Source organism: Fusarium phalaenopsidis (assembly GCF_050370095.1).
Source record: "Fusarium phalaenopsidis strain FUZ10S chromosome Unknown contig_32286, whole genome shotgun sequence".
Taxonomy (NCBI): domain Eukaryota; kingdom Fungi; phylum Ascomycota; class Sordariomycetes; order Hypocreales; family Nectriaceae; genus Fusarium; species Fusarium phalaenopsidis.
In genome coordinates this window covers 1,387,424-1,403,426 of record NW_028145413.1, presented here as the reverse complement: position 1 = coordinate 1,403,426, position 16,003 = coordinate 1,387,424, and the positions used below count along the sequence as shown (strand labels likewise).

Below are 16,003 nucleotides of genomic sequence, written 5' to 3'. Positions count from 1 at the left end.
CCGTTAACCTGGATCCCTTGTACTTTGTATAAAACATCCTTCTTTCCTCGAGGTGCGTCGTCATCTCCGATCGCTGCCATTCGTCCATGGCGGCGAGTTCACACATCAGAAACCATCTGAGACTAACTTGTTCATGCGACAGAGGTCACTTTTTCACTTCACTTCAAGCTCATTTTTCTTTTCAAGCTCACTTTACGCGATGTAAGTGGTTACGATTTGATGCCCCTATTTGACCTTCCGGTGGCTGACATCGAGCCTGTTACAGCGCTTGGGCTCTTGTATCAGCCCCAAGTAATAGCTTACGGCCTTCTTCAATAACAGCGTTACGTGCACAGGTTTGCACTGGAGGATCGACGAGTGCAGCCAGCTTGGCGGGTTTGGACCGACATTCCCGTCGCCAGCGACTTTACATGAGAGTCAGCCGATGACTATCAGTATCAAATTGCTTCACACTCAACTCGTGAAACCGCATTTACTTCTTCAATATGGGTGTGTGGGAGACCGACGACGAGTATCTCAGCGGCCCGGCTGCCACCTCTTTGCCGACGCCTCATGATACACCATACCGCACACCTTCACGAACATCAAGGAAATCCCGGCGTTCAATCACACCACCTGGAAAGGGAGTCTCACCTCCGCCTCTACCAAGCGACATGGCATCCAAACGCTCATCTCGGGACGTCACCACAGATGAGAGCATCAGTATCCTTGACCCTCGACGATTCACTCCCACATTGCATGCCAATCTGGTGTCTGAGATATTGGCCCTTCGAAGAGACCAGGAGGAAAAGTTCAAACAGATCGAGATTCTAGAGACATCTCTTCATGCTGCAAAAGAGGAAAGGGAGACGTTGAGACAAGATCTTACCGAGACAGGAAAGGAAAGTCGGTCCCTAAAGCGCCAACTATCGCTCCTCGAGGGCGGAACATCATCTGCTTTGGGCGAACTGGCTCGAGAAAGAGATGACGCAGTTGAATCAGTATCTGATACCAGGAAACGACTTGAGGCCGCGCAAAAGAAGATCCGAAGTCAAGAGGAGGACTCGCAAAGGGTCCATGAACTCTGGGCACAGGAGAAGGACGGCTGGGAAGATGAGAGACGGAAATTCGAACGCCGAATCCACGTTGCCGAAAGTCGCCTGAAGACCATTCTTGATGAGGTTGCGGCATATCAACAAGCTCAGATGAACAATGCGGCCAACAACGGAACCGGCCCAGGCCATGAGAGCGAAGTTGAGGAAAGCGGTCGAGAAAATGATGCTGCAAGTGTGAGGACTATGAGCATGACCAACAGCGTCCGATTCTCTATCATGAGCGGCCCTGGCATGGCGAAGCTGAACGGCAACTCGCTTGCTGATGAGCTCAACTTTGACGACGACGAAGATGAGATGAGCGATCTGGATGGCCGTGAGAGTGCCATGTCGAATCACGCAACGTCTTTCCATGTACGCAACTTCAGCCGCGACAGTGTCCTGCACCGCCTACACGGTCGCAACCAGAGCTTGGAGAGTATCAAACGACCGGGAAGCGTAGCACGTGGCAGACTCTTCAAGAACCAGGCAGTACTCGAAGCTCTGGAGGGCGAAGACGGTGAGGATGAGGAGGAACAGCACCCTCCAGCTCCAAAGGTGTCATATACCGACACGGGCATCCAGTACTCGCCGCCTCCGTCACCCAAGCTTCCTCCCGCGAAGCCCGCTACTCCAGAGCCTCCTGTTCGCGCCAAGTCACCAGAAGTTGAGTGCTCGCCACGGGCAGATGGTGAGATAGAGGCAAACCAGCGCCGAAAGCGAGTTCACATCAACCGTCCGCTCAGCATTGAACCACCCACGCCTAGACGTCTCATGGTCTCTGCCGCTGCCCAGACAATGGAAGAGCCCTTGACACCTCCCAAGACGCCAAAGTCACCTACTCGCCCTCCTCCTCCACCACCACCCCCAGTAGTGGAACCGCCGGTCGAGAAGAAGCCTGTGATGATTACATCGTCGACACAGACTGACGCACTGCCTGTCCGCGCGCCCTCACCTGTCCCCCCTCCATCTCCTCCCCCCCTGGCAATCCCTAGCATTAGTGTTCACCCTCCCACCAGTCGTCCCAATACACCTCGCGAACCACGGCTGCCGCAATATTTCAAGGACTTTGGCTGCCAAGTCAATCTGTCTTCCCCAGTTTCGACGACTGAAGCCGGAGTTCAGACAGAAGGCATCCAAACCGACAAGCGGCTGGCCCTCCTTCCAGCCCATCTCCAACCTTCTGCCATTTCCTCAAGACCTTCATCCCCGAACCCAAGCCCTGTCAACGAATCTGCCAAGAACTTTACACCTGTTCCGGGCAACGTTCCACCACGAAACCCCCGCCGGCTGACAACCAAGCGAAGCCTGAGCGACATGCCCTCGTCTCCAATCTCGGTTGCCGACGATGACACCCTCCACGACGCTTATCCCGGAAACAATGATGATGGTCCTTTGTCGAGCCAGCGGGCGCCTGTGCGGAGGCCTCATCGCTTCAGCAGCCTGTTTGCTGGCTTCGATGGTGGAAGCTCTGATGAGGCAGATGAGTTTGGAGATGTTGAGATGAGCGATTCTGAGTATCGGACAGCCTTGTCTGCACCCCGACCAAAGTCCATCTCGAGTCGCCCTGGCAAACGCAGCTCAACGGGCACGACTGGGACCAATGGTACAATCCCAACATCCCCTGAGCAAATCACGATGCGCCAGGGACCACGTGTGGCAGCAGAGCTTCATCAGGCTTACCGTAACGCTGATAAGGATGGCATGGGTCGAATGTCTTCGAGCAAGTCTGGCAGAGCCTACGAGAAGGGACCTGCCGGCATGTCATCTAACCGGGCAAGTGTGATGAGAAAGGCGGCCATGATCCAGAATGGTATCGCAAGTCATCAAGGCCGCTCAAGGAGCCCAAGCCTGCCCGAATCCAATAACCCACCGTTCCCGATCCCGACCCGAGCTAGCTCGCGGAAGCTTCCATTCAGTGCGAGCGCCCCAAGTGACGGACAGAGAAGCCCAACCAGAGGAGACACCTTCCAGCGCCGAGGCTCCGGTCGTGTGTACCGCGCGAGCAGCATCAGAAAGGTTCGCTCCGCTGCTGCTTTGCCACGCAACCAGAGACACCGTCGACAAGGAAGTCGCTCTCCCCCTCCGTTGTCTCCCTCTACGGAGGCACCTGAGAGCCCCAGCCTCCCCCCTCTGCCACGGAACGACATCACAACTCCCCGTACTCGAGTCCGACATAGTGGACAGTTTAGGCATCAACGCAAGCTTTCAACTAACACGGACAACACTTTCAACACGTTTAATACGTTCAACACGTCTAATACTGCCAACACTGGTAGTACCGACCCGCCACCATTCATGTCTAGCAGTGCCCAGAGCACTGGTGTAGTGGATGCCATTGCACAGGCCATGGTTGGTGAGTGGATGTTCAAGTACGTCCGCAGAAGAAAGTCGTTTGGCGTGCCAGAAAGCAACGGCAAAGACGACACTGGCAACGACCGGCACAAGAGATGGGTCTGGCTCGCACCATATGAAAGGGCCATCCTCTGGAGCAGCAAGCAGCCGTCCTCGGGCAGTGCCTTGATGGGCAAGACTGGCCGAAAACGTAAGTTGCTTTCCCTCGCTCTCCCGAACCTCGAATCGCTGACGAAATCAGTGACGATCCAATCTGTGCTGGACGTCAAGGACGACAACGCCGCGCCCAAGGGCATGGCTCCTGTCTTTAACCGATCAATCCTCATTCTCACGCCACAGAGAGCCTTGAAGTTTACAGCAGTATCTGCCGATCGACATTATATCTGGTTGACGGCCCTGTCGTTCCTAGCGCATTCATCCCAAGCAGTGCCCGAGATCATTTCAGCGCCGCCGCCGATCCAACAAGCACCACTACCCGAGTTTGAAGAGCCCCGATCCAAGATGAAGCGCGGGGGTATCAGAGACTCGATCCGTCTCGCCAAGGGTCGCACGGCAGCTCCTAGGCCTGGACCACCGAGCATCCCTAGCATCCCCAGCATCCCGAGCGCGCCGTCTTCACAGATGGGCGATGTGATGAGCTTCCCAATCGCAGAATCCGTGGGTGGCTTCTCAAGCTCGGTGGGCGGCTTCTCAAGCAACCACTCGCGCGATGACTCGAGAGATGCGGCAGAGCCTCCCTTTATTCCACGCTTCCATGAGCGGAACCAAGCTATGGTCCATGGACGTAAGCGAAGCAACACCGGCGGTCACGTACCGCCGCCGCTCTCCTTCCGTGGCTTCTCTGGGCCTATCGGCGGTGTTGGTCAGCATCAGGCAACCAACAGCACAGCCGGCAACAGCACTGGAACTGCAGGCTCTTCAGACATTTACCAGGCATCTAGCACTGGCACTGGAACCGGAACCGGAACTTGGGGTATGAGCCAAGCGGGGTCTGGAACGGGAACCTGGGGCATGAGCCAGGCCGGGTCAGGGCGCACCTCGGAGGCATCATCTCGGCCCAGCAACTTCTTCGATGCTATTGGAACCGTGCGGATGGAGGCTTTCATCAGCCCTCTAGCATTCTCGCAATTCAGCGATTATCCGGATGAGAATGACGAGTTTCGCCACTCTCTTCGGAGGCGTAGCAAGGAGCAAAGGCGGCGACAAAGCCGGAGCCGACATAGGGACAGCTATCACTCTCGTGGCAACCGTGCAGGATTTGACGACTATTATCATGGAAGCAGAACCGCCGGCGAGGAGGACTACTTCCGTGACGATCCTTTCAAGGGATTCTAAGATGTAAGGGGTTCAGCAGGGGCGGCATGACGGCCGCCATCACGTTCATTCTCATTTCCTTGAATCTTGACAAGCACGTTGGATAAGGACGGGTCACAACGGATATTATACCCTTTTTTTTTTCTTTTTTTTTCTGTATATTTACTTTGGGATTGGTTTGGGAACTGAACTGGGGTTGGAACGACCTAGTCAACACTCGCTACAGGCGCGGAGTTTTGGAGTTTCTTTTTTTATTCGAGCAAGGCCAAAAGGCTTCAAAAGTCGAAAGAAATGGATGTGGACGGACGGTTTAGAGCAGCTCGACATGGGAGGGTCGGGTTTACTACCTAGTGGCAGAGGATAGTTGTCATGGATGGATCCTATAAGGAGGCCACTCACTACAAGTCGGAGCTACTTGAAAGAGACTCACGGTCATTGACCGCAACCTTCTAGTTCCTGGACAAGATGTTTGATTATATATATATCGCGATGGATACCTAGATTGAACTTAGATAGCTGGTAGATAGAGAATCAAAAGAAGTAAAACTATTTCAAGTATCTGCTTGTTCTGAATGGGACCTGTTGCCTTTGTAGACTGTATAGTTTCTACTAAGGATGCTGTGTGTATATCCCATCTATGGCAGCTATTGTGAGTGTTCTCTTGCCCGTGTGACGTCGAGAGATGAGGGTGTCGTTGCCCCACCATCTTGGGGCCTGAATTTTCCCATCCCACTACCCCGCGATCTGAGCTCTCCAAGCTTCAACCTGTAGATATCCCTTCAGTATACCTTTTCTTTCTTCGCCATCGTGTTATACAAGCGGAAGCTCTGGTCTCGCCACTGTCCTCTACACGCGCACCTCCCCGTCGACCGTTACCGTCGTCACCATGGATCCCCCCGAGACCCTCGAGCAGGTCCAGGCCCGGCACCGCCGTGAGCTCAAGGACTTGCAAGGTCGCATAACGGGAAAGAAGAAGAACGCGACAAAGAAGACACGCAAGGGTGTCAATGATGAGTGCGCCGAGATGGAGCGGAGCCTACGCGAGAAGCATGCCACCGAGCTGCTTGCCCTGGACCCCGCGAAGCCGGACGAAGAACCCGAGGAGATCACAGTGACAGAGAACAAGCCAGAGGAGGAAAAGCTCGTAGCGGAAACCGCAAAGCTTAAAGTGTCGGAGCCAGCACAGCAGCAACAACAGCAAAAACAGCCGGGAAAGAAGCGCAATCGCCAAAAGGAGCGCATGGCACGACGTGCCGCGGAGCAGGAGGAGGCGGCGCAGCGTGCCGAGGAAGAGGCAGCAAACATGACGGATTACCGGGCAAAGGAGAGCGAGTTCATGAAGACGACGTTTGAGAAGCACGGGTTGGTTGAGCAGGATATTGCACCAGACGGCCACTGTTTGTTCTCGGCCGTGGCGGACCAACTGGGCCAGCACGATATTCCCCTCGGAGCGGGCGACGGCGAGAAGGAACCAGCCTACAAGACGGTGCGCCGAGCGGCTACGGCGTACATGTTGGAGCACGGGGATGACTTTGCGCCGTTCCTGGAAGAGGACCTTGGGGACTACGCTCGCAAGATGCGGGATACTGCCGAATGGGGTGGACAACTGGAGCTCATGGCACTGGCACGGCAGTACAAGACGGAGATCCGCGTGGTACAGGACGGTCGTCTCGAACGCATTGGCGAGGACGAGGGCGCGGCATCGGGCAAGACGCTGTGGCTGGCATACTACAGGCACGGCTACGGCTTGGGAGAACACTACAACTCACTCCGCAAAGCGCCATGATGGGAACGGAAGGCAAGAGGGATCACGTTTCTGTGCACTGCGACAACGACGAATCATGTAGGGTGGTTGTTTGGTATCAAGTCATAAAGAGAGAAGCGGCGGGCGAAGTGCTCAGTTGGCTATCGACTCCACACCGAGATAAAGTCGAGGACGGCGCCGTCTTCGCCGGTGCCGGCCTTGTGCGTCCGCGGAGGTTTGATGAGGCTCAGCCGGTGTAGGGCGTTAGCCCAAGGTTTTGAAATCGGATCCTCGTGGACGGTGCCGTCGTCGTTGTACGCGATCTCCTCGCCTGGGGCCGACAGGAGGGCCTCATAGAGCTCTGGAGATACGCCCCATGGGGGCCCGTTGGCGGACATGGGCTTTGTCGAAGGCCACTCGAGACAGACGAGCCGGCCGTCATGGGCAAGCAGATCCGTCATGCGCTTGGCCCATCGCGGCCTTGCTTCCCGAGGCAGAGCGCAGAGAAACTGAAGAGTTAGTCAGGTTGCTTGAAGAGGAGTGAAATCATATAGGATCTCGAGGAAGACTGGGGAGACATGGTATTACCGTATAGTCATAGATGAGATCGAACTTGACGTCGGTGCCAATGGGCTTGACCCAGTCCTGACTGAAGAAGTCACCCGTCACCCAGTGAATTTTGCCCTTATCCAACCCGTCCACAGCCCTGTATAGACCCTCAGCTTCGGCATGCTTCTGGTTTTTTATAGCCTCTTCCTTTGCGGCTGCGCTGTAGTCGAGCCCCCATACGTCGTAGCCCCATGAGCTCAGAAGCAAAACATCATGACCGCGACCGCAGCCAGGAACCAGGGCCGTCTTCTTGCGAACAGCACCTACTGAGTCGCGGAGGAGCTGGCCGCGGTGGTCATGACTTTGAGAAGGCGGTACAAGATCAGGGCGCTGGGCGAGGAGGTCGTGCAGGGCTAGTGAAGCGCTGCCGCGATCCCAAGGTGTGCGAGCTTCCCGCCAGCAGTTGTCCCAGCGGGAACCATGGTCCGAGAAGGGTACGGAGGCGAATCGCGCCTCGAGAGGATTTTCTGTGGCCATTGGCGACGAGGAAGCGGTGTACGGCGGTCTCGTATGGTAGAGGATCAATGTGGGAGGGAGTCGGTCGAGGGCGAAAGTTCTTTGATCAGGAACTGGCCAAGTCTAGCGTGCTAAACAGAGATGAGGGGGAGGGGAGGGTCGGGCGATGGATCGGCTCGGATGGTGGGGTATGATGAAGCTGGACGATGACGGAATGGATGGACCGTTTGCGGGGGGTGAGAATGAGACTGAAGACGGCCAGGACGGAAGCTACTGTATAAATAAGCGTGATATATCCAATGATGAGAGGAATTGCCGCGATTAGGTCATGAGCGTAAATGATGATGGGGTTGCCAGATGATAAAGTGAGTGAGGGAAATCAGGACATTTGTGGTGGTCGCGTGCTTGCTCGAGTTCGGAAGGAAGGCGAATCTCAGTCACGGACATCCGGAGTGCCTGCCCTAGTTGCGACGCTAACTGTCTCCTTGGCAGGAGCCACGACTGTCTCGGCAGAGAAGGAGCGCCTACTTGCAACTGCCTCTGTATCAAGGCATGTATCTATTGGTATCCATCACATCTCAACATTCATCTATAGATCAACAATCTCCCCTCGTTTGGATCTTGCTTGGAACAAACCTCGAATCTCCATCAGAATCAGCAAATGACCGGATTGTGGGGGACTCGGCGTACCACCATTCGCCATGATTGGTGCGTTGAAGAGCCGAGCAGGCGAGTTACAGTCAACATCATGAAACAGAGCCAAGGCATGATGTCTCTGACCGCACTTGGTCACCGACTTGTTGTCACTCGCAGAGGTCGCACAGGGCGCGTGAGGACAGATACACAGCATGACAGCTGCAGCACTAATTGTTTGCAGCCGACGTCTGCTGTGTGACTACCAAGAAGTTCATCTTCCGTTTACGATGCCTACAGTGATCCACTACTGCGTCTTCGAGTCTCCATCATTACCTCTTGTATTCTCAGTTCCTTCATAGGCCGCCTCAAAGTCTTTCCGGAAATCATCAGCCATTTGCCGCACCACGGTCTTCAGCGCGGCCATATCACGGGGTCCATCATCACCCGTCACGCCCTGGTCTGGCTTGCTATCCTTTGGCAGGAGACTCCACAGAAACTTGACCAAGAGTTCTTCAGGCCCCTTTGATGTATTCGCATCCGCATTCGACTTGTCTGTTGAACTCGCGTCTTCGGGCTCAGGCGTAGACTCTCGTGAGCGGTTGAACAGTCGACCAAATCGATCCTTGGTGTTGGCAACAGTGTTGACAGCAAGTACTTTGACCTTCTTTCCCTTGGTTCCAAACTTGGTACCAAGAGATATCCTCGGTGGCTTTGATCTGTCAGAGAAACGTGATGTCGATGAACTCGGGTTCTCTTCGCTCCCCAGAGGTTCTTGGGCAGATTGTTCGACTGACGCTTCAGAGGCCGAACCCTGGGTACCAACCGACGACGTTGACTCAACAGTTTCTTTCACGCTGTTTTCTGGTCTTGCCATGAGTGATTCGAGTCGGGCTGTTGAGAAGCTGCACATGGCCTTGACAAAGGCATTCGCCTCCCGCGATAGCTTCATCTCCCCTTCACACATTTCATATGCCGGCAGCTGGACAAAATCTTCCATGAGTTTGACTGTCCTGAGCACCTCGTCCTTGGAAGATCTGAACCATTCTTTGTGCCCGCCTCCGCACTGCTCGCACTCCACGACTTGAATGTTCTGGTGGCGGAGGATGACTTGGGCAAGCCTCTCTGCCTTTGAAGCGCCGGCAAAGCGTCCTGAGCTTGTCTCATGCAGAACCTTGGTATGCGTTCCATAACAGTTCCCAGGTTGTCCAAGACGCTCGTAAACGCTCGTCCTGGTCCACCCAACCTTGAAGAGGCCAGGGGTCCCTGTGTGCTCCAGAACATACACGATCCCATCTTCAAGCTGCTGGGGCGTGAGGTGTTTGTGCAATTCTCTAATGACTGGAGAGTCATCTCGTAGCGAACCCTTGCGCTGCAAGGTGGAGATGAGGCCAAGGCCAACGACTCTAACGTCCTGGCTAGCCTCCTTTTCACCGGTCTTGGTCGTGCTGGTTTCTTCGCTGACGGCGATAGCCACGGTTGAAACATGCTCGACGGCAACTTGTTCTGTCGCGGGCTCTTGACTCTTTTGCGGGAGTTCTCGACTAGAGATGGCCATGGCTGAGAAGTTCTCCACGACAGTCCCCGAGGTGTTGCAAGTCGACTTTTCCGTGTCGGCGGTGATTGTCATTGTCGAGATGCGCTTTGAAACCACCTCTACAGTGCCGAGCCGCTCAGTTTCCTCAGGGAATCTGAGGCTTGTCGTAGTTGACCTGGTTGGCGTCGACTGAATGAAGCTCTCCGCCGCATCAGAACTTGAGCTCTTTGGAGTTTTGGGTGTATCGTCCATAGTAAGAGGGCTGGAGAAGGGCGTATTATCAGTATCGGAGGGGAACTCGATTGAGCTGCGTTGCTCTGGCGTGCCGGGCACTGAACTCTCAGACGAAAACGAAACTGCGTCGAGGGACCGCTCCATCTTCCAGCTGCGGTACCGTTCAAAGGCGTCTCCGACATGATAATTGCAATGGATGCATTTTAACAAGGTCTCGAGCTTGTAGTAAAAGTCCTCATTGTCCGGAAAGTATTCTCTGTTAGCAAGGTCGGCCCATAGTGGAGGTGCTTGGAGCCGTTTGGCTGCTTCGATCGGATTGCTGCACTTGACTCGCTTCTTATTTTCTCCTCTACAACGGCTGAGGTCTGGATGTTCCAAAGGCGGCAAGAAATCGATAATAGATGCAAGATCTTCTAGCCCTGTTGGCACGGAGTTGTTCATTATGGCGATGTGAGATTCAGCGAATTGACACAAGTTGAAGCAACTCAACCCTTGTAGGATCGCGTTGAGGTATTAAGAGCAAAGACAAGAGTGGCTGTGACCCGGACGGCAACTCTGAAGCTGAGACTCGATCTGGATACCTCGTGAGTTGCCTGCACCCCCTATGCAGTTGGTTATTCGTGCATAGTGCCCCTGTGCTTGAGGAACATGCGGTTGGTTGTGCTACATGTGACAACCTAGTCCAGATGAGGAACGGATCCCCCAAAGCTGAAGCCTCACGCATGACCATGGCGGGCTGAAAACGGTTTCCTCAAAAGGGCTGACGAGTTCTTGACTAAAAGAGAACTATGTTTCTGTGTGTATGCCGGCCTCACGCCGCCGCCATGCATTAGGTGAGACACGGACGGTCTTCAACACCACCCCCTCCCGAGGAGGAGAGGGTTGCAACCGCGACCAATTCAAGCTCGTACGGGGGGTTTCGGTGACGATATTGGCGTGGGGGTTTGTTGTTGAAAAAGCAAATGGGGACTTTTGTCTTGTCTCGAGAGTTGCAGTGTATTGTTTTCGCTGCAACTATGTGAGTAAAAGGTTGTTTCTGACGCCGCCTGGTTTTGTGTCATGTGGAGGATGGTTATAGTGACAACCCCTGATAGTAAGGCGTAAGTGCAGGGGTAAATGATGAAGAATAGTAGGTAGCATATCATATCAGGTCTATTTATCCGTGTATTCGAGTACGGCACAGATACTCGACTGTGCTGCAACTGAATGGTCCACAGGACAGGGTGGTGGTTATCGCTAAACCAAAGCATAAGCGAAGCAAGGTGAAAGACATCACGAGATTCATAGATACCCTGACCTGACTGGATTCACCGGTTTATGTGTGATGGCATGCCCTTGCGATGCAGTTGGTGGGTGGGTGAGAAACCGAGGTGCCTCGCCAAGGGAGGATCCATGACTTGGCCATCGAGATCTGTGCATATTTATCCATCCATGGCGAGACCAACTGTTGGGCATCGGAGAGTCGAGTTGATCAAAAGGAAGACCGCTTGCATTATTATGATACCCAAGGTAGATGTCCTATCTATCCAGACCAGATATGCCAGATGCAGCTTAGCTTTTCTTTCCTCCGAACAAGATAACGATAAATAATAATAATAGTTTCCAGCTTGCTTTGCTTGCCATGACCCGTGGTATATTCCATGTCCGACCGTCCCAAATACCGGCGACACAGATTTAAACAAACAGTAATAAAAAGCCAACAAATACGGGTCATGAACCCCCGTTTTGATCCCAAGTGCGCCGAAAACCCCAGATCGCCAGAAAAAAGAAAAGTGCGTAGTCAAAAACAGGTGATGATCGTGTTTCGTCGTTGCGGGATTAGGAAGCCGAGAGAGAAGAGAGTAAAAAAAAAAAAAAAAAAACTCTGATGCGAAGTCGCTCTCGCTCCGCATCCGAGGTAGCATGGGAAGGCCGCATTATTTCCACCGAGCAGAGCATGACATGTCCATATCATGATCCACAGAAACGCCCATGATCCCGGCCCGACAGGAAGAAAAGGACCGGATTTCGGAGCCCCCCACAAGCGTCGGGCTTTTCTGCTGCTGCTAGGTTCCTCCCATGGAACCACTTGGATGGATGCTTGCAGAGGAAGAAGCGAAGAAGCCGAGACAGAAGCACGATAAGGCTCGTGCTGATGGTGATTGGCAACAAGAGTCCAAGACGTGATAGCGAAACATGCCACCAACCGAGGCCGACATGGGATAGCATGGGGTCTAGGCCGTCGATGGGTGACATGGGATGGTGATTGGTCAGGGTGAACCCCCATGTCGAGGTTGTTTCTGACGGGCTTCTCTCTTTCCTCGCTCCATGCATGGAAGCCTTACGTGCTTTTGCTTGGCTCTCGACTTGCTCGTTGTGAGGATTTTTTAGATGCCGCACTCTTCAAAGTCGCGCACCATGATGGCCATCTGCGCTCGCTTGGCCGCCTCGGCGACGAGGTTGAAATCCTTGAGGAAGGCGTCGGTAGATGCGGTCCTCACGGGGGCGGGGGCGGGTTGGGGGAGCATCTGGACGGCGGGGGACTGCTGAGCCGACGAGGAGGAAGAGGTAGATCCAGAGGGAGCGTCCATTGTGGTTTGTTGGTAGTGTTTATGTTGTTTAGAAGCGACAGTGATGGTAGTGTTACTGATGTGGTGCAAAAGAGTCAAAGACGCAAGGTGCTCTTGGGCTCTGGGGGTGGGGGGGGGGGAAGTGCTCAGTTTAAGTACCTGAGTTGAGTTGACAGATCAGGGAAGGGGAAGGGATCCAATGTCTTGCTCGGCCCTTGGGATAGAGTGTGTGTTAAAGCGCGTGGGGTGGTCTCGAGTAAGGAATCAATGTCTAATCGGCTGTCTCACAGGGACCTGATTGGAAGGGATGCTTCTGCCTGCGAGGTGACGTCCTGGCTGGTGGGTGACGTTTGATAACTAATGAGTTGGATGGTGGATGGAACCTGAGATCCGAGGCAAGATAATGGGTGTGTCTATGGATACGTAAATATCCGGGCGTATTACAGGCGATACCGGGGACTGGCACTGGCACTGTAGACTTTAGGCTGATCCCGCATATCCGCTGAATCTACAGAGCTAGCGTCAAAGGGCCGAGAAAGTGAGAGACTCTGGGGGTGGGTTACGGCGGTTCAGACCCAAAAACGTCTTGCCCGTGTGAGACGGAGTCGCCGAAGTGTGGAGGAGGAGAAAAGGTGGAGGAGAGGAAAAGTGGAGGGAACGAGAAGAACATCAAGGTTGGACCGAGATGGATGGAATTTTTATTGATCATGGCACCACCAGGGACCGATATCCATGAGTTATCGTCATGAGCCCCATCGCGGCTGGACCCTCAGACCCTGTAGATGGTTACTGTAGGTTGCTGTAGACTGTGGATCTGGGGTGGAAACGTGCTGCTGTTTTTCCCTCGTCGTTCTCGAATCTATGAGGGGTTCAGTAGACAAGCCCCCAGCTGAACAAGGACCCTGAAAAAAGACGCCATCACAAGCTTCTTTATTGGCAGCGGAACCGCATCTCCATTTCACGGATACTCACCGCCGCCCATGTGCCATTATCCCCTCCAATGCGCTTCTCGGCTTCTATCTCGCAAGCCAAGCCCCATGGTGGTTACATACCAGGCCCTTGTAACGGTCCCCACGAGAGAGCACGGTTACTCTCGAGAGCAGGGAAGATGCCAATACTTGACACAACACGAGTGTGTCTCTGTCTGTGCTCATTGCTTCCAATACTGCACCGTTACCTCATCCCACACACAACAAACCTACATGCAGTTCGTGCTACTCTAATATGTACGTGTCACACAAAACCTGCATCGAGTCTGCTTGAGAATGGCCTCATCCATTCTTTCATGAAACAACAAACAGCATGGCGAAAAAGATTCGACTCAACCACTGATAAGCCCGGGTTCTTTCGGGATTGTTATTAGTTGGTCTCTCTTGTTCAAATCTTGCGGTCCCGCGCTTGTGGGGATGCCGAGCTTTCCCCTTGCGAGAAAGCAAGCAAGCGCGCGCCCGCCCCTTGCAGCGGAGGGGAAAGAACGCTCATGGATTGGTTGCAACGCCAAGTTAGCGACAAGCTTTTAGCCTCATTCTCACCTGCTTTTCCGATGTGTGGGTTCTCTTGGCTGATGCTTTCATTGTACCGAGCGGCTCTTCGGAGCGACATCTTTTCCCCCCAAGGTTGCCTCGGGCCTTTGGTCCGTCTATTTCGCCACAACGTCATGCCCAGCAAAGCTAGTTTAGCTCGTAATATCGACCGAGGCCATTTCAATGCTGCTCGCAATTCGGGGTAGTGGTGAGCCGAGACTCAATCCTTCCCTTCCTCTCTCCCTCGTCAACCGCAGTTGGGCCGTGGCCTGCCAAAACAGGAAGGCCTTGACACTCGTAGTGGTTCGAGGAGCCTTTTCTAGACCACATGGGATGATTTATGATGGCAGCCCTTTCGGAGAAATGAGATTCATGGTGACATTGGCTGTAGGATTGTCTAGATTAATGCTACCAAAGACAATTGCCAACTCGATTTATCCCCCTTGTCCCATCTCGACACCTCACACCACACGCAGCCATAGGGCTGGGAACATGGCTCAACGCAGGAATGTCCCAGGTGATAGCCAACACTTCCAATCCAAAAGCCTACCACAGCAAAATGATGTTTTCGGCTTCTCTTGAATGAGTACCTTTGAACCGCTCTTCTCTCCGTAACCCCGGAGCTTCAATGGAGCTCCCCCTCCGGACGCCGAGTACGTACCCTCCGCATCCGGGGTTTGGCCGCCGCCGCCGATCCGCCGGGGGGGTTAGCCAAGCCTCACCACCAAAAAACATCAATTCGACCCCAAGTCCAAAGCATCAACACCCCCGCCAACGTTTCTTGCGCCCGCCATGGCCTCCGCCGTCGCCGCCCCCGATGGCTCGGGCCCCCAATCGTCCGACCGGTGGTTCGCCGTCCCGCGACCTATCCGGAACTTGTTCGACCTGTTTCCCCTCCAGGTCCTCGCCTCGGAAGAGCTCCCCGCGCGAGCCCCCGCAGCTGCGCGCCGACGGGCAGCTCTATATGTTTTTGCCGATGATGGAGAAGCGGCGCTGGGAAACCCGAGCTATAACCCTTCATGTTTGAAGTGGCAGGTGTGTTTGCGAGGCATGTCGTCTATATACTACTAGAACTAATGCTGGTTCCATAGACAGTACTAAAGATGGCCGGTATCGACTTCGAGGTTGTCCCCTCCAACAACCACGCCTCACCCTCCGGCGCATTACCCTTCCTCCTCCCACCCTCATCGCCATCTCCAAGACCTTCAGCTCCCCTCACCGGCGAAAAGATTCACAAGTACGCTCGCGAGCACGCCGTTCGCGAGCTTCCCGTAGTCGCCTCCCCCCGCATCGAAGCATACCATGCTCTCCTAACACAACGAATCCGTCCAGCTTGGGTGCGCCAACCTCCCCTGACTATGCTTTACCAATATACTGACAGCCACAGCTCTATGCGCTATACCTCCTCCCCGCAAACGCGCCCCTCCTCGGGACACTATACCTCCCTTCCTCGATCTTCCTCCGCACACCTATTCATCACACCCTCCACGCCGCCGCCACAGCAGAGATTCTCAAGACGACGCGAAGGGCAACCATCTCCAAGTCTCGGCTCTTTGAGGACGCAACCATCGCGCTACAAGCACTATCCGCCGTGCTAAACGAGGACGAATGGTTCTTTGGTGCAGATGAACCCAGCCTGTTCGACGCCGACGTCTTCGCGTACACGTACCTTATGAATGCCGATGCGCTCGCGTGGGAAGACGACTCACTAAGCAAGTGCTTGGAGGGGCTGGACAATCTTAAGAGTCATCGGAAGAGGCTATATCAGAGGTGCTGGGGAAAAAAGAGCTCATAACTACACCTCACGACTTTGGACATTTAATCTGCCACGAGAACCATGCATGTATAGACATTGTAAAAATATGTACACCTACCAAAAGGAGGGATCCGAGCATCACGAATAGATAAAAAGGACGCTCTGTTATAATGAGCAAAATGGCTGTCGTGTTCAGCCAGGATTTCGATAGTTCGCTCAAGAA

At 54.1% G+C, this 16,003-nt stretch overlaps 6 protein-coding genes across 6 annotated transcripts; 3 read left to right on the top strand and 3 right to left on the bottom strand.

Moving 5' to 3' along the window:
• Nucleotides 1–485: 485 nt before the first annotated feature.
• On the top strand, nt 486–4,760 carry LRP88_02763 (PH domain-containing protein; the record flags this gene model as incomplete). Its single annotated transcript, XM_083239403.1, has 2 exons — nt 486–3,615; nt 3,667–4,760. The coding sequence occupies 2 exons, from the start codon at nt 486–488 to the stop codon at nt 4,758–4,760; spliced, it is 4,224 nt and encodes a 1,407-aa protein (XP_083104533.1).
• Nucleotides 4,761–5,625: 865 nt separating this feature from the next.
• Nucleotides 5,626–6,525, top strand: LRP88_02762 (deubiquitinase OTU2; the record flags this gene model as incomplete). The annotated part of the gene is made up of 1 exon (XM_083239402.1): nt 5,626–6,525. One exon carries the CDS (start codon nt 5,626–5,628, stop codon nt 6,523–6,525), a length of 900 nt encoding a protein of 299 aa, XP_083104532.1.
• Nucleotides 6,526–6,644: 119 nt separating this feature from the next.
• On the bottom strand, nt 6,645–7,569 carry LRP88_02761 (S-adenosyl-L-methionine-dependent methyltransferase; the record flags this gene model as incomplete). The annotated part of the gene is made up of 2 exons (XM_083239401.1): nt 6,645–6,992; nt 7,072–7,569. The coding sequence occupies 2 exons, from the start codon at nt 7,567–7,569 to the stop codon at nt 6,645–6,647; spliced, it is 846 nt and encodes a 281-aa protein (XP_083104531.1).
• Nucleotides 7,570–8,488: 919 nt separating this feature from the next.
• LRP88_02760 (GIY-YIG nuclease family protein) lies at nt 8,489–10,393 on the bottom strand (the record flags this gene model as incomplete). The annotated part of the gene is made up of 1 exon (XM_083239400.1): nt 8,489–10,393. One exon carries the CDS (start codon nt 10,391–10,393, stop codon nt 8,489–8,491), a length of 1,905 nt encoding a protein of 634 aa, XP_083104530.1.
• Nucleotides 10,394–12,318: 1,925 nt separating this feature from the next.
• On the bottom strand, nt 12,319–12,522 carry LRP88_02759 (uncharacterized protein; the record flags this gene model as incomplete). Its single annotated transcript, XM_083239399.1, has 1 exon — nt 12,319–12,522. The coding sequence occupies one exon, from the start codon at nt 12,520–12,522 to the stop codon at nt 12,319–12,321; it is 204 nt and encodes a 67-aa protein (XP_083104529.1).
• Nucleotides 12,523–14,816: 2,294 nt separating this feature from the next.
• Nucleotides 14,817–15,819, top strand: LRP88_02758 (uncharacterized protein; the record flags this gene model as incomplete). Its single annotated transcript, XM_083239398.1, has 3 exons — nt 14,817–15,059; nt 15,116–15,361; nt 15,412–15,819. 3 exons carry the CDS (start codon nt 14,817–14,819, stop codon nt 15,817–15,819), a joined length of 897 nt encoding a protein of 298 aa, XP_083104528.1.
• Between the last annotated feature and the right edge of the window lie 184 nt (nt 15,820–16,003).